Raw genomic sequence first — 18646 nt, forward strand, 5'->3', positions numbered from 1 at the left:
GAAAGATCGTCAACTGGAAATGTTAACTGTGTAATTCCAGATGCTGCCAGATCCGCTGGGAATTTCCAGCATTTCCAGTTTTTATTCTCAAACATTGTCTCCATTCATATTCACTGTCAGTGAATTAACATCTGACTTCAGGGTACGTTGAAATAGAAGAAAAGTTGAGTTTAGTACAAATGCTTTAGTCACAATATATTTTGTTTTATGCCTGAGAGCAACAATTACATTCAGAACGACTTTCAAATTCTGCAGTTTGGTTGAAATGAAAGATTCGTACTTGTATAACCCCTCAGGATATTCCAAGATATTTTATAGTCAATGTAATGCTTTTAGAAGTGTTGTCATGGAGGAAATACTGTAGTCAGTTGTACTTCTGAAAGGGTTAGTGCTGAAACCTACATTAAACTCCACCCAGCCTGATGTTATTGTAAGGACCTGGGTAGGGAATATCCACATGATGTAGGGGCTTGAAAAGGACTGTTTGGAGCATACAACGCAACATGAGAACTCTAATGAAGCAAATTCATGGTGTGCGTGCCTGTTGGTAGAGGGACATGTCTATGGAAGACAATGACAGAAAGTTGTATATGATTGTATTTCAATCCAAACATTCCCCTTTTTTATACAAAAAAGGAAAAAAAATGCATACTCATATACATTTATAATCACCCATGTTTCCAGCTATATACAAGTATGGTTCTCATGCTTTAGCAACTGTTTGTTATTCCAACTCGTACCACTTTAGACTATTTATTTACAGACACACAAACTTTGAAGCGTTTGTATCTTGAGATGATACACATGTGGGCTATGAGCTTTCTCTCCAATGTCCGCTGGTTGGGATGACATCTTTGTTGGCTCACTTTCAAATATTACTCAGCGAACACAGTTGCTTAGACACATCTTTATTGAGTTACTTTAGCTGTACCTGACAAGGCAATCATTTCACTTTGTAAATTCAGCATCAAGCCTCTTCTGTGTCCCTGCTATCTTGTGCTGCTTGTTTGCCTGATCTTCAGTCAATGTGACCTGCAAAACACTAAGTCTCTTTTCCCTACAGCGTGGGAGCAGGCCATTCTGCCTTCCGAGTCCTCCAAAAGAGTATACTAACCAGACACAACACCCCCCCACCCGATCACCTTAGATTTCCCATCAGTTATCCACCTAGCCCACACATCCCTGGACACTATGGGCAACTTGACATGGCAAATCCATCTAAACTGCACATTCTTGGACTGTAGGAGGAAACTGGAGCAACCAGCAAAGGCCCACTCAGACACGGGGAAAATGTGCAAACTCTACACAGGCGGACAGTCACATGAGGATGGAATCGAACCCGGGTCCATGGTGTTGTGAGGCAGCTGTGCTAACCACTGAGCCACCGTGCCACCCTTCTGGAGCATTTAGGGTTATAAGTCTGAGTTCTCAACTTGCTTCTGCTGAGGTGAGTGGCATTAGCTTTACGTCTGATATGTGGAACTCCAGGTTCTTTAGATGTACCCAGCACTGAGCTCTCGCATTGATTCAACCTCTCAGGACAAGCATCCTGTACCACAGAGTTCAGGCTTTACCTTCAATTCAGTTTGGATTGCTATCGGGCGTGCCTTTACACAGACCTGCAAAGCTCAATGTTACAGGAAGCACCAATGTCCATCAGACACTTCACAAGTCACTTGATACTCTTGCTCTACTGTCACAATAGCTACAAAGTCAGAAGTCACATGATACCAGGTTATAGTGCGCTGCTCCAAAAGCTTGTGAGTTCAAATAAGCCTGTTCGACTATAACCTGATGTCATGTGACTTCTGACCATTGTCCACCCTTGCCCAACATCGGCATCTCCACATCATGGCTACAATAGTTACATACGGCATCTCCACATCATGGCTACAATAGTTACAAACCTTTAGATTGAGGTTCGAAACCTGCTCTAAAATGTAGATTGAATCACCAAGGACATGCAGATCCTGGGCCTTCTCCACTGCCACACCCTAACCCTCGACACCTGGAGGAAGGACGCCTCATCTTCTGCTTTGGGACCCTCCACAATACGGGATCAATGTGGATTTCACCAGTTTTCCCATTTCCCCTCCCCCTCCTATCCCAATCCCTACCTTCCAACTCGGCACCACCCTCTTGAACTGTCCCACTTGTCCATTTTCCTTCCCACCTACCCACTCCACCCTCCTGTCCAACCTATCACTTTCACTCCCACCTGTATATACCTATTGCATTCTCAGCTCTCTTTCTTGCAGCTCCCCCTCCCCCCTCCCGTTTATATGCCCACCTCCTTGGCTCACAAGCCTCATTCCCAATGAAGGGCTTGTGCCTGAAACGTCGACTCTCCCACTCCTTGGATGCGGCCCGACCGGCTCGGCTTTTCCAGCGCCACACTCTTTGACTCTGAATCACGTAAATCTTCATTTGATACCTCTGTATGAGCCACACTTGATTCATCCGAACAGTTGTCTGACACTGTTTCCAGTTTTATCTCAACTGCCTTTATAGATTTGTTGGTCATCTTTCTAATGAAACTCTACCATGCCAACAGCAATATGTTAAAGGCCAAGTAATCTGCATTAGTGAGGAGTGAGTATTGGTAATAACACTGGGAAGAATTCTCTGATTCTTCATTGAAACAGCGTCATTAAGTCTTCAGGAAGGGCAGACTTGGCCTTGGTTTAACACCTCATTCAAAAGACAGCGCCTCTGTGATTGCAGTACACCCTCAGTGTTGGTACAGGACGTCTGCCCAGGTTACGTTTCTGGATCACCATTTACAAAACAACTTGCTAACTAACGTGAGAACTGCCCACAGAACCACAGCTGATACGAAAAGTGCGTCACGTGTTCTTGAGTCTCAGAAACAAACTGTGGAGTAAACTATAGCTTTGTCTGATTGACCCTAAGAAATGGGAACAGAAGTAGACCATTCAGCCCCTTGAGCCTGCTGTTATAATGGGATCATAACTGATCTGATGCTCTTCACACCCACTCTCCTGAGGTTCCCCTGTAACCCTGGATTCCACGATAAATCAAGGATTTATCTATTTCATCCTCAAATATACACAAGGACCCTGTCCCCACAGCTCTCTGTGACAAGGAGATCCAAAGACTCACAACCCTCCAAGAGAAGAAATTCCTCTTAATCCCAATCTTAAATTGGTGCCCGTGTATTCTCAAATGATGCCCTCTGGTCCTAGACCCTCCCATGAGAGAAAACAGCCTCTCAGCATTTACCCTCTCAAGCCCCTTCAGAACCCTTTATGTTTCAATGAGAACACCTCTCATTCTTCTAAACTCCAGTGAGTAGAGTCCCAACCTGTTTAGCCTTTGCTGCTTAGACAATCCCTTTGTACTAGGATCATCTGAATGAACCTTCTCTGAGCTACCTCCAATGATAATTCCTTAAGTAGGGGGACCAAAATTACTCACGGTATTCCAGATATGTTTTTACCAGCACGTTGTACAGTTACAGTAAGAAAGGTGGAAACATTTTCCTGGGGGCTCTTGTGATACAGTGGTAGTGTCCAGACCTCTAAGCCAGGATAGCTGGGTTCAAATTCCCCCTGCTCCAACAATAAAATCTCTGAACAGGTAAATTTAAAACATATGTTCCCTATGGTTATTCTCCTACCCCCTTGAAATAAGGGCTAACATTCCATTTGCTTTTCTGATTGTCTGTGTGCTAGCTTTCTGTGTTTCACACACAAGTCCCTCCAAGTTCCTTTATGTTGCAGTTTTCTGTAGTTTTTCTCCATATAAATAATACTGTTCTTTTGTTCTCCCTTCTGAAATGAAGATTGCAGTTTACTACATTTGCCTATTTTTTGTCCATTTACTTAACCAATCAACACACCTCTCTGTAAACTGTTTATATCGTTCTTGCAACCTGCCTTTCCACTGATTTTTGACTCACCTGCAAATTTGGCTACAGAACATTCACTTCCTTCTTCCAAGTCATTAATATATATTTTAAACAATTGCAGTCCCAGTATTAATCCCTGGGGAAGCTCACTGTTAACATAACACCAGCCTGAAAAAGAATTCCTTCTCCTGACTTTCTGTTTCCTACCCAGGAGCCAATTCTCTATCCATACTTCCTCCAATGCCATGGACTCTTATCTTATAACTTAACATTCTGCAAGTTACCTATTTGAACACCTTCTGAAAGCCTACTTTAAAGCATATTTAATAGTTCCTTCTATCCACTCTGGTTGAGACTTCCTCAAAAACTCTAAGAAATTGAATATAAACTCTGTACAAACAAGGATGTAATCGCATTGCCAAATTCCTTCAACCTTGCTTAGCAGAGCCATGTATTCAGGACCTCTGAGGATGTACAGGGACAGCACTAGAATTTAATCTTCTCACAACCCTGGTGGGTTTCCTATTGATTGTTGTTATGAAGATGTGGGTATATTTTAAGAGAGTTAAAAGCAACAGAACTATCTGACACAGCACCAAGTGTTCTCAATAAGGTAACAATGTAACACTTGGTCAAACAACTCGATTGGCTCATTGCCTGGAGACAAAAACAGATTTGAATTCAGCCAATCAGTTTAAATTATACCCTGAAAAATACCAAATTCCAATCCAGTTTGAATTGAGTAGATTGACAATTTTAAAAACCAATGATACAATTCGATGCTTTGAGGGTGAAAGACCGGGGAAAATTGAGCAGTTGAGAGGAGAACTGTCAAGCCCAGTATATAAACAGACTGCTTGAAAAATAGCTCTCTTAAAGGTACCTTTATCGATCAGTAACCTGTGATGCAGAAATTCCTAAAAAGAAGAAAAGAAGACACAGGAACATCCAAATAGAAGAACCGAAAGCTGCCTGGTTTTGAGATAAGTCTTACTTTGTCAATCTTAATTGTGAGTTTTATCAGACTAATATTATAGAAGGGAATGGTCAAAGATAGGTTAGAATAAGGACTTGTGAATAGTTGTTAGTTAATTATTCTCTATTATACTTTAGGAAATAAAGTTGTTAATTTTTACTTTAAATAGTTCTTGGCCGCTCAAATTTTTACAGATTACTGCACGGGATAAATCTTTTCTGTATTGCTGGTTTTAAATTAAGCAGGAGGCTTTACCTCGTGTCGTAACATTGTTCAGCTAGAACCATTTAACAGGAAACAGGCATCCTGATATAGAGTGCACAGAATTCAAACAGAATCCCTACTTCTAATCAAGTCAATAGAGGGAAGAGATCGATGAAACTCAATACATTCTCAGAAGGATTATCTTGATATTTAAAATCTTATTTCATTTAGTATCTCATGGGTAAAAAACCTCTTGTGAAACAGCCAAATAGAGCTACATGACATTAGAGTGAGCCTATTAAACTGTCAGCTTATAATGTGAGTTGAAGTATTCACATCAAAACATTTCTCCAAATTATAACTGAGTCATTACACAGAAATCCTGTTTGGGAGGTTAAACCTCTTCAGACTTAGTTCATTCGGGTGATGAGACACGTACAGTTTCTAATAAATGTTTCTTCCTTCAGTTCACATTAAGCCATGAGTATTGCCCTGTTATCATGATGGTTCAATGTTGTCCACTATTAAATGTGATTCTAAAATTGACCAGAACTTGCAGAACAATCGGACTGCACTAACAGCTACACCAACTAATTTAAGGTAATGAACATTTACACTTGCTGAAAGTGACATACATTCACATGCAAAGTCTTCTGCAAATGACAGGAAGTCTTGCTCCTTTTTTGAATTACCTGGGAGCTTGTGGAGCATGTAGTTCTCTATTGATTACTCTAAGGTAACAACTCTGCCAATCAGAAACAACTTACCAACCGGTTAGCACCCTTCTTGCCCGTAGTGCGAAATTATGTGATCATTTGAAATTTAACATGTTTGCATTGGTTCTGATGAGTGAAAGCCTGAAAAACTTCAGCAACATGTCTCTCTTGTCAGCATTAAAGTACTTTTGTTTCTCTTCTGGTGTCTGATACAGTAACTCGGTGAGCTGCAGGTCATGGAAAGCTTTAACATTGATAACAGATGCTGAATGAGCTGAGTTCACATTTACAAAAGAGATTAATCACCCATTGCATTGAGAGAACAAAATCACCAGAAGAGAACTCATTCGGTTTGCCATTCTCAATTTCAACTGTTTGGATGTTGCCCCTGAACGTTCAATGCTGCTGACATTGAAAGTTTTAGTTTAATTCAGGTATGATGCAAATCAAAGATCAGAATCAAACTAGAACTGGTCATTAAATTTAATATGTTGGCTAATTGCTCTATACTGAGTTAAAAATCACACAACACCAGGTTATAGTCCAACCGGTTTAATTGGAAGCACACTGGCTTTCGGAGCGATGCTCCTTCATCATGTGGTAGTGGAGGGTTCAATCCTAACACAGAATTTCAAGCAAAAATTTAGTGTGATGTAACTGAAATTATACATTGAAAAATTGATTATCTGTTAAGCCTTAGAATACAGTGATAGTTTCACTTCTTTCATGTGTAAATTACAAAACCTTTTTAAAAAAAAGCTGCATTCTCGGGTTAGCTATTAACAATGGTGATAGCTAGACAATATGTTGAAGGTGTTGGCCTCCTGTGTTCTCTGCCTATGCCATGATGTTTGGATTGATTCTAATCTAAAAAGTGAGATAATGGAGTTTTACATAAATTCATGCAGTTTTTGAGCTCAGAGTTCTACATGATTGCATGCAGTTTTTGAGCAAAGTACAATGTAACCCTGCAAGTACAAATTCACCCCACAAAGTGTGTGTGTGTGTGATCTGTGAAGGGGTGTGTGTGTGTGTGTGTGTGTGTGTGTGATCTGTGAAGGGGTGTGTGTGTGTGATCTGTGAAGGGGTGTGTGTGTGTGTGTGTGTGTGTGTGTGTGTGTGTGTGTGTGTGTGTGTGTGTGTGTGTGTGTGTGTGTGTGTGTGTGTGTGTGTGAGTGTGTGAGAAGGGGTGCATGTTCGGGTCCCGAACGTAGCTATCAGCCTCTGCTCGGCCACTTTTCTCTGCTCTATACTGGATATTGAGCTTGGATGACAATGAAAAGCCTGTCTTGTGTTTAGAAATCTATTACTTAGTGAGCATCGTTGCCTCGTAAATGCTACCATGGGACTATGTGCTGCAATTTTCCTGTATATAATAAATGGAGTTGCTGAAAGCACTCTTGTATTCACAGTACTATGACCTGAATCTTCAGTAAAAGGCACAGGGGACTGTCCATCCCTGTCCATATTCAATGAGCCTTCTAGAATCTGAACATAACTGTAGGAACGTGGTTGTACTCACTCTGGCTCCTTTTTCCGGGAAACACTGACATCCTGCGCTGCAGTCTCTCCCGTTGCAGGGTCCTAAGTATGACTTTCCACCCTGGAAAAGAAACAACAAGTAACTCAACAGATACTTCAGGAGTCATAGAGATGTACAGCATGGAAACAGACCATTCGGTCCAACCTGTCCATGCTGACCAGATATCCCAACCCAATCTAGTCCACCTGCCAGCATCGGCCCATATCCCTCCAAACCCTTTCTATTCATACCCCCATCCAGATGCCTTTTAAATGTTGCAATTGTACCAGCCTCCACCACATCCTCGGGCAGCTCATTCCATACACGTACCACCCTCTGCGTGAAAAAGTTGCCCTTTAGGTCTCTTTTATATCTTTCCCCTCTCGCCCTCATAATTTTGTAAACCTCTATGTGTCAGTAAACATCATGTTTGACAAACGAGTCCCATTGTTCATTTGCAATTGTTAAAGGCAACTGACTGTTCAAAATCCAAGTGAGAACTCACTGGTGTGTTAACCTGGAAGCAGGTGGATTACATATAGAGTTATATTGTAAAAGGTCAGTGCAGAGAGGAATCTGCAGTTTAAATACAGACGTAAAGAGATCCAATAGAATTGTAGAGTACAGAAGGGTCCTTCAGCCCAAAAAGTTAGTGTGGCCAAAAATATGCTACTCTCAACATTAGTCCCATTTTTTTGCATTACATCAATAGCTCTCAATGTTATGATACTCTATCGTTCATCCAAGTACTTTTCAAAGGTTGTGAGGTTTCCTGTCTCAACTACCCCTCTCAGACAGTACATTCCGGATCCCCACCGCTCTCTGAGTGAAGACGTTTTTCCTCAAACCCCCTCTAAACAGAGTTTAACCAAGAAAGCACTGAGTGGTTGGTTTGTGGTTCTGAATTGCCAAGTGCAGTTCATTCACATAAAGTGAGTTACTGATGCAGTCAGTGTCACAGTGTTAGGGGAATTAACCCCCAATTCATTCAGGGAAAAAAAGATTTTGCACGGAAAAAAAAGTACGGAATGGCAAGTGACAAAGCAATCGCTTGACTTTATTTCCATGTGTACTTTACATTATGATGTCCCAAACACAGCTCAGGAGGAGGAACATTCCAGGAAAAGACTCCTCTCCCCTCCAGATCCCCACAAAAGGAAGAGGGAACTTTCCACTTCCCTTCTCCTTTTGTTTTAAAATTATGGCCTTTCATTAGATCGAGGGGAATGGCTGATTTCTATTCACCATGTCAATGTCCCTCATAATCTTACCCATCCTGCGTGGGTTTCCTCCGGGTGCTCCGGTTTCCTCCCACAGTCCAAAGATGTTCAGCTTAGGTGAATTGGCCATACTAAAATTGCCCGTACTGTTAGGTGAAGGGGTAAATGTAGGGGAATGGGTCTGGCTGGATTGTGCTTTGGCAGGTCGGTGCAGACTTGTTAGGCCGAAGAGCCTGTTTCCACATTGTAAGTAATCTAATCTTTCCCTGCTCCAAGGAAAACATGAGCTTAAGGGTCAAAATTCTAGCATCAAATAGAGGTGGGAACTCTTCCTGCACTGATTAACTTAACTGATTGTGTTAGAACCATGGAATCACAGTGAGGAAGCAAGCCATTTGGCCCATTGAGTCTACAATGACCCTCCAAATAGCGACCCACCCTATCCCTGTAACCCTACATTTCCCATGGCGAACCCACCTATCCCCAGACACTATGGGAAATTTAGCATGGCCGATCCTGCACATCTTTGGACTGTGAGAAAAAAACCAGAGCACTCAGAGGAAACCCACACAGACACAGGGAGAATGTGCAAACTCCACAGACAGTTGCCTGAGGAGGGAGTTGAACCCATGTGCCCAGCGCTGTGAGGCAGCAGTGCTAACCACTGAGCCACCATGCCACCCACTCAGCTCAGTTTGAAATGACACGGCACAAAGTTTTGTACCAGAGGAATTAATACATCAATGTTACTCTTTTTTTTCAGGGTTAGTATGAGACTGCTGAAGAATTCAGTGGGCAGGGATTATTCATTCAGAGACAATAAAATCAGCTGGAGTTTTCAATTGAAACCAGACCCACTGACTGACCTGTGGAACAGAGTTTAACCAAGGAAGCACTGAGTGGTTGGTTTGTGGTTCTGAATTGCCAAGTGCAGTTCATTCACATAAAGTGAGTTTACTGATGCAGTCAGTGTCACAGTGTGAGGGGAATTAACCCCAATTCATTCAGGGAAAAAAAACATCGTGCGCAGAATGGCAAAAGACAAAACAATTGCTCGACTTTATTTCCATGTGTAATTTATATTTTGAGTCCCAAACACAACTCAGGAGGAGGGAACATTCCAGGAAAAGGCTCTTCTCTCCCCTAGATTCCCACAAAAGGAAGAGGGAACTTTCTACTTCCCTTCTCCTCCAAATTTCTCACACGTGGTTGAGAGAACTCCCAAGGAAGGGACAATTTGTTGGAGATTGCATTCAGACTGCCCGTGCCTGTTGGACTACATACTTTGAGAGTTTCTAATAGTCTCCTACTGGTTTAATGGCTTGGTATATCTGCAGACGTTTTTTTGGCCCATGTATTTAAATTAGTTATACCCCTTTGTAGATTAGATTAGATTACTTACAGTGTGGAAACAGGCCCTTCGGCCCAACAAGTCCACACCGACCCGCCGAAGTGCAACCCACCCATACCCCTACATTTACCTCTTACCTAAATTGGCAATTTAACATGGCCAATTCACCTGACCCGCACATCTTTGGACTGTGGGAGGAAACTGGAGCACCCAGAGGAAACCCACACAGACACGGGGAGAATGTGCAAACTCCACATAGTCAGTCGCCTGAGGTGGGAAATGAACCTGGGTCATTTGTAGTCTTCACTCAACCAGAAGACCCTATAAGAGAGGGGATTTTCTTGGACTTCATTTTAGATACTTCAACCATATACTGGCTTCATTATCGGTGGGGGAGTATTTTGCAAACAGTGATCATAATTCAATTAGACTCTAGTTGGAAGAGGACAAGGAAGCTCCGACCTGGGAGAAGGCCGATTTTTAATAAGATCAGATTTGATTCGGCCAATGTGGACTGGGAGCAGACACTTCTAAGTATGTAGTCGCAGAAGTGTACAGCATGGAAACAAACTCTTCAGTCCATGCCAATCAGGTATTTTAAATTAATCTAGTCCCATTCAGAAATTGGGCCATTCAGCCCATTGAGTCTGCTTCGCCATTCAATCATGGCAGATAAAATTTCTCAGTTCCATTCTCCCATGTTCTCCCCGTAACCCTTGATCTCATTGATACTTAAGAACCTACCTATCGCTGTCTTAAACATACTCAATGTCCTGGCCTCCACAGCCTTCTGTGGCAATGAATCCCACAGATTCACCACTCTCTGGCTGAAGAAGTTTCTATATATCTCCATTCTAAAAGGTCTTCCCTTTATTCTAAGGCTGTGCCCTCATGTCCCAGTCTCTCCTACCACTGGAGACACTTTCCGAACAGCTCCATATACATTTGGCTCATATCCCTCAAAACTCTTCCTATTCCAATAACCATCCAGATGCCTTATAAATGTTGTAATTGTACTAGCCTTCACCACTTCCTCTGGCAGCTCATTCCATACATGCACCACCCTCTGCGTGAAAAAGTTGTCATTTAGGTCCCCTTCAAATCCTTCCCCTCTTACCTTAAACCTATGTTCTCTAGTTTTGGAATCTCCTACCCCGATGAAAAGGCCTTAGCTATTCACCCTATCCACGCCCCTCATGATTTTATAAACCTCTAATAAATAAATCTTTGTGAGAACAATGGGATACATTGAAGAATTAAATCAGGAGAGTACATGACCAGCATTCTCCAGACTGCACGGGCAGTCTGAATGCAATCTCCAACAAATTGTCCCTTCCTTGGGAGTTCTCTCAACCACGTGTGAGGAATATGGAGGAGAGGGGAAGTGGAAAGTTCCCTGTTCCTTTTGTGGGGATCTAGGGGAGAGAAGAGCTTTTTCCTGGAATGTTCCCTCCTCCTGAGTTGTGTTTGGGACTCAAAATGTAAATTACACATTGAAATAAGGGACTGGACCAACAAATTCTGGATATTGAGGGATATGCAGAATTGGATAAACAGAACAAGGGAGGCTGTGGCAGATACCAATGGCTCAAAACAGCAACAGCCCTAGAGGAGTATAGACTGTGTAAGGGGGAAGTTGAAAAGCAAATTAGAAGAGCAAAAAGGGTGCATGAAAGAATCAAAAAGAATATCTGGCCATTTTACCCAACTCAATCCAGGTGCTCCCATCATTCTCTGTCTACATTCATCACCAGAATCCTCTCTTGACTCTTCATCTACTTGTCATGATTTATCTTTGTTTCAGTTCACCTCGAGACAGAGAACATCTCTGCACTCGCACCCCGAAGGTGCAGGTGATGAAGCAGTGGGGATATCTGCAGGAGCCACAGTTTACAAACTTTATAAAGGTCAAGTCTCAGATTGGCTCATTAGGCTTTTGACTCACTTTCCCCTTGACTAAACTCGCAATATTTTAATGGCTTGATTCCGACAGCCAGTTTTCGGGATGGAAATGCTACTAATACAATGCTTTAACAGCGTGTCTGAGATTTGAGCTGCAGCTGTATAAACACAGCAGACATTTGTTTTCTCATAACTTCATCTATTATTTCATAATGTCTGAAACAGCTGAGCGTCACCATCTCAGCACTGACTCTCAGAATCCAGGCACAGATTTGTGAAATTGCGACTACACTTGACACCAGAACAGGTTACAGCTGAGCAATGTACCATTGCCGTTATCTTTTACAATTGCATCAATCATCATCTGGGACAAGAACATGTTTCAGGAAGAGAGTCAGATTATATTCCTTGTCAGCAGGTTCACCTCCAGCCTCTCCTTACACACTTCAGGGAAAGGAAGGAATATATTGCATTTACTTAGCACCTTTCATGACTGCAGTATGTCCTAGAACGCAATACAGCTACTGGAACGACGTCTGTTGACTAGTCACTATCGAACTGTATGATCAGCAATTTGCACACAGCAAACCCACAGCCAGCTGCTTCCTGATGGGACAACTCAAGAGCAGAACCAAGAGTATTTACCTCACTGCACTCACTCCCCCACTGCAAAAAGATGCAATAATTCGAAAAGAAGGTTGACCACATTTATTTGCTACATTAAAGGGAGATAATTCAGACTTGTAGACTAGGAACACATAAAATTCCATTAATTATAAACCACACAGTTTACAACATTGACAAACTTATGCAGTCCATTTATGTGAATGGATGTACGCAGCCTGAACCTCAGCCACAATGTCTTTCATCCTCAGTCCTGGTTTTGCTCAAATTTGTTTTCCAGATCAGACCTTGCTGGTCATGTCTCGTCCCCCCCCACCCCCCAAATCCCCATTGGCTGAATTCCGAAAGAGGCCAATGAATGATTGTTTAAGTGTTAGTTGGAACCTATTTCAGTCACAAAGACCGTCGTCTGACATTATCAACCTTCACATTGCCTGGAGTCTCCGGAATCTAAAGCAGGATTTACCAAGGGGAGGGAGGGGGGACCCTACATGAGGTTGTGGGTTGAAATGGTACATTGCAAGTTATAGAATCATACAGCTCAGATATAGACCCTTTGGTTCGACCATCCATGCCTACCATAATCCCAAGGTAAACTAGCTCCACCTGCCCGTGGTTGGTCCATATCCCTCAAAACTTTTTCTTATTCATGTACTTATCCAAATGGCTCTTAAATATTTAACCATTCCCACATCCATAACTTGCTCTGGAAGTTCATTCCATACACGAACTACTCTCTGTTAAAGATTTGCCCCCCATGCCCTTTTTAAATGTTTAAAATTTAAAAGCTTTTACCTCTCATCTTCAAAATATGTCCCCTAGTCTTGATATCCCCCATCCTAGGAAAACGAGACCTGCCATTCACCTTGTTTATGCCCCTCATGATTTTATAAACCTCTACAAAGTCACCTCCCAACCTCCTATGCTCCAGTGAAAAAAGTCTCCGCCTATCTAACCTCTCCTTATAACTCAAACCCTCCATTTGCAGCAACATCCTGCTAAATCTTTTCTGAACCCTCTCCAGCTTAATAACATCTTTCCTGTAGCAGGGCAACCAGAACTGGACACAGCACTCCAGAAGAGGCCTCACCAATGTCCTGTACAAACTCAACATGACATGCCAACTCCTATACTCAAGGGTCTGAACAATGAAGGCAACTGTGCTAAATGCCTTATTAACTACCCGGTGTACATATGACGCAAACTTCAAGAATTATGCGTCTGAACCTTTAGGTCTATCTTTGTTCTCTATTTCAAAGGCAGAAGTTGACATTCCTCGCACACCCCCAACCCACCACACCAGCTCACTGAGGGGTCACTGCAGTTTTCAAAACAGGGTCACAATGGGAAGGATTGGAAAGTAAGGACCGAAAAAGATTGATTGTCAGAAATCATAGAAGCACGAAAAATAATGCTGTGTCCTCACTTGAACACTGTTGCTTTTTAATTTAAAAAGAGTCAGAACAAAAGGCTTTTTGACCAGGAGGGACTGTTGAAAGCCAGAGGTCACATGATGAAGTCTCCAGAAATAAAGCCCAACTTGAATCAAGTGACCTCAGTGATAACCTAAACCGGACATCAAAACTCAATGCACTCAGAGGTTTGCCAGAATGTAATTTCCTCCCGTCTTGATCCCTGTTAAGTTCCATCTTGATTCTAGATGGGTGAGATTTTACTGAGAATATTAGACAGAAAATCATCAAGGCTGTTCTGATCATTTCACTTGCACCAGGGAGCTTTTGGTGTCCATTAGTGGGCTCCACACTTTAGGAAATATGTTGGGTGAGGTGGAGAGGAGATTTCTCAGGAATGAGGGACTTCACTTATTCCAGAGAAACTGGAAATTTTCTCCATTGAGAAGGCTAGGCAACAAAGAGATTTAGTAGAAGTTCAAAGTTATGAAGGAATTTGATCAAGTAATTGAAGGGAAACTATGACATGACAGTCGATATCCAGAGGTGCATGGGTTGAAGATAAGTTGTAAAAGAATGGAGAAGGTTACAGTATTGAAAAGAAACTTTTTTTTAAAACAGCAAGCTGTTCAGAGGTGGCAAGTGTTCACTGAAAGAGTAAGTGGAAGCAGATTCAAAAGGGAATTAAGTAATTGCCCATAAAGGAAGAAGTGAGGACTGCAGATGCTGGAGATCAGAGTCGAGAGTGTGGTGCTGAAAAAGCACAGCAGGTCAGGCAGCATCTGAGGAGCAGGAGAGTTGAAGTTTCGGGCATAGACCCTTCATCAGGCATGAGACGAGTGGGCTGGGGTGCTGAGAAATGCGTGGGAATTGCACATAAAGGAAAGATATTCAAAGCTACGGAGGAAGAACAGGGAAGGGTGCAAGCAGTTGAATAGCTCTTTCAAAGAGCCAGCATGGAAACAATGGGGGCTGAATGGTCTCCTTTATTATGGATTGTAAGAGAAGATTGTTTCAATTCTCCTTCAGAACAGCAGCATCCGTTTGAAGCATTTCTGACTGTGGATGACAGCTGGCACGTTTATGTTGCCTTCATTACTGTAGTCTTGGGTAAGCAGGCCAAGCTTCCATTTCCAATATCAGAGACCTTAAGACTGAACGTTTGATACAGCAGCTGGGAAACGTTTCGGGAGATTTTAAGACGATGGCTCACAGATAGTCTTTCAACACGAAAAAATTTGTTTCAGTTAATTTCATGCTCTGTTATTATACCAGCCAAGGACAGATGTGAAACTGTGCACATCTGGCTGGAGCCAGACATCTGAAACGGAATCAAATTGCTACTATGGTTATTAACGGAGTGAAAGTCACCACGCACATGAATTTCTAGCAATTTTGTGGGTTTTTTTTATTGGAAGACAAATAAAAACTCTACGTGCAATGGTGGAAAGCAGATAGATTGAATTGCCTAACGTTTCTTCCTCAACCCAACATTTAAAACATGTTTTCTGGATGTTTCATTACTGACTGTATGCAAATCAAAGTTGTGGAATTGACTATAAAGTGCTTTGGAATACACTGAGGTTATGAAAGATGTTAAAGGATTACAAGTTCTCTATCTTTTCAAGTCTCTCAGTTTCTGTGAGAATGTTTTACATTGACATTCTTGGTTAGAATCCCAACTCACACACCAACTGATGAAAGCAGCAAGTTGAAAGTATTTAAATGGATAAATTATAGACTGCAATTGTCCAAATCATGGTTGTAAAAGGTACAAACTCTTGCTCAACGCAATCCTCAAATTTGAAGGCCCCTCAATGTCATTAGGTTTCTATTTAGATTAGATTACTTTTAGATTAGATTAGATTACTTACAGTGTGGAAACAGGCCCTTCAGCCCAACAAGTCCACACCGACCCGCCGAAGTGCAACCCACCCATTCTCCTACATTTACCCCTTTACCTAACACTATGGACAATTTAGCATGGCCAATTCACCTGACCTGCACATCTTTGGACTGTGGGAGGAAACCGGAGCACCCGGAGGAAACCCACGCAGACACGGGGAGAACATGCAAACTCCACACAGTCAGTCGCCTGAGTCAGGAAATGAACCCGGGTCTCTGGCGCTGTGAGGCAGCGGTGTTAACCACTGTGCCACCATGCCACCCATCAGAATCGATTTATCTAGAGCCTAAATGGTCATAAAGGGTTACTTTTTGCCCTGTTGCCTCACCGGGGGATAAATTGGAGATTGGAAAATTGAGATCTATCAGAAACAATGACAAAACATCTGGAATTATTGAGAATAGGGTCGAAACTCTAAACTGGAGGATGTATATTTACTATGTAACTCAAACATCAAAGAATGGATTTGTTATGGACCACACATATGCATGTTTTATACACTGCACATGGATTTCTCTAAATCTTAAATATTTTGCAGTAAAACTTACATGAATGCAAAATGAAGGAGTCTTTTTTTTGACATTGAGAACCCAGGTGAAAGGTCAAAAGTAATTCTGGTCAGGAGACACACCAAGTTTGGAAAGAATAAAAAGACATCTTGAGAATGTTTATGAATGTATTTTTCCTGTCAGTGTTGAGAACTAGGATGCTACATTCCACACATGCCACGAGTCTCCAGATTCCTGAATCACTGTACAGTTAACAGTGAAACACTCACCCTGGCTGCACTAATTAATGTGGACGCAATTTCCTACTTTCAACACATCTTGATTGTACACATGGTAACGCCCGTTACTGGTGGGGTAAAGATTAAGCAGATGCCGAGCAAAGTAAAATTCCTGCAACCAATTTGCTAATTGCCTGTGGTGTTTTCATATTTAAAATGCAATTATTCTTTCAACTTCATAGCACTCCTGTCAACTTGTTATCCACGGACTCCTTTCTTGCGAGGACAGTCAGTCTACTGAGTGCAAAGCTCAGTGGACAAAGTGCTATTGATAACCAATAAAGGCAAACTTACTTACAAAAAGCTACTCTGAAAGCCTGTTCTAAGTGTGACAGACTCTTCCTTTCACAAGACAGGCTCAATGAGTTTTAATTGGATTATGCTATAAATGGTTTTCTCCTGACAGCTAGTTTAGAATCCTCTGCTATCACACATCCTTGGATCAAGTGCTGAACATCACCTTCTACCTGTACAATTAGTTTGCTCTGTAATGGGAGAATTCTGGAATCCTGTCAGAAGAAACCTGAGTCTTTAGCTCACTCGACTCCCAGACCAGTTTTGTGCTATTTTAAATCCCCATTGAAGGTCTGAAGGCACAGATCGCATTGATTTATTCTCACTGTCTGGTATCCTAATGGACGGTGTGTTCTGACCATAAAAGGAAATACAAGTATAAAGTGTTTTGTTAAGACTTGGTAATGATGAACTGGGGCTCCTGCCACACTCTAGAACCAATCAGAATACAGCCACCTCCACTTAATTTTTACATCTTTATTGAATTCTTCTCTGACCAGTAGCTTTTGGGTAATGGAATGTTAGGAAAGTCCAATATAAATACACATACCAATATTAGCCAGCTTCTGTCAGCAGAAATTATTACCACAGGGCCCTCATTTGTCAGAGTTCCTGTGAATTATTCCTGTTTTAGGAGATGTTATGGGTGAGGACCCATTGCCTGAACAATTTGAGTGCAACTCAATCCCTTTCAGTTCACCGTGGAAAAACTTAAAAAGGGCCTCATTATTCATCTTTTCATTCACTTCAACGTTAAGCACACTGACGCCTTCCACCTTTACAAAGAACAGACATGCTCGCTTGGTCTTTAAAAGGCACAGCCCCCACAACCCCCGCTCCTATCCTGTGAAACACTTGATAGCTATACAACACCAGAGAGCTAACTCCTACTGAAAACTACTACTGCAAGGCTTTGTAGAAATAACATGGGAAACACTAGGGGTGTGCATATTTTACAAGGAACGATTAGGTAATGACAATGCGGAAGCTTTAGTAATAGTTGGGGATAACATTACAAATGAACATAAGGAAATAGCAGATTGATTGAATGGGTAAGGTAAAGTCATCATAATCCCAGAGTGCCATAGAACTTCTCTCTTATTAGACAAAGATGACTGGAGGCCTCTTACTATTTGAATAATTACAAATGGGCAGGATTTTCTTTTATTCAGACGAAGTGTGGAAGAAGGGGTAAAAATGGGGAGGAACATGCCCTCCAGAGCAGACTGTGTCCTTTACACACAATTACAATCTTCTCATCACACGCCATATGCACACAGTGGGGAAAGTCCAATATGGACAGGAGGTTCTGAACCTACTAGGAATTTCCAGGCTCCAAAATCCAGGCACCATCTTTAAAAAGGTACTTGTGCAGCACTTGACTCTCTGCAACCCAAAATCATCACTCAAACTCCACTCAGGCCTGTCGCCCATTCCTAGGGATGTCAGCGACCAGGCAAATGGCAGCACCACATTCTAGCCATCTCTCCCTCAAAATTGTCCTGAAAGCCATCTAGCAGTGAGAGGAGTGAGAGTGCATTGTAAGGGTGATAGTGCAGAGCTCTGTTACACAGGAACAAAAACAGAAATTGCAGGAAAATCTCAGCAGGTCTGGCAGCATCCATAGAGAGAAAGCAGAGTTAACATTATGGGGTACAGTGACCCTTCTTCAGTATAGTTCTGAGTTTAACATGTATTTCGCATTTTTGGTTAACAAGATTGTGATCATTAACATAATTCCTGCAGGATAGGGTATTAATGAGCATTGTTAACATTTTCATTAATGTAAAACGGTTTCATGGGGGAAACCTGACTAGCCTGACAGTTTCGGAGAACTCAATTTTAAAAAAAAAATTCATTC

At 42.0% G+C, this 18646-nt stretch overlaps 1 protein-coding gene across 2 annotated transcripts in view; it reads right to left on the reverse strand.

The window, feature by feature from the left end:
• Window positions 1-18646, reverse strand: part of LOC132816367 (collagen alpha-6(IV) chain-like) — a 206216-nt gene that overhangs the window by 163512 nt on the left and 24058 nt on the right. For both annotated transcript variants that reach the window (XM_060825834.1, XM_060825833.1), the window contains exon 4: window positions 7290-7370. In XM_060825834.1, coding sequence (XP_060681817.1) covers window positions 7290-7370 — 81 coding nt within the window. The remainder of the gene's footprint in view (window positions 1-7289; window positions 7371-18646) is intronic.

Source organism: Hemiscyllium ocellatum, chromosome 6 (assembly GCF_020745735.1).
Source record: "Hemiscyllium ocellatum isolate sHemOce1 chromosome 6, sHemOce1.pat.X.cur, whole genome shotgun sequence".
NCBI classification, from domain to species: domain Eukaryota; kingdom Metazoa; phylum Chordata; class Chondrichthyes; order Orectolobiformes; family Hemiscylliidae; genus Hemiscyllium; species Hemiscyllium ocellatum.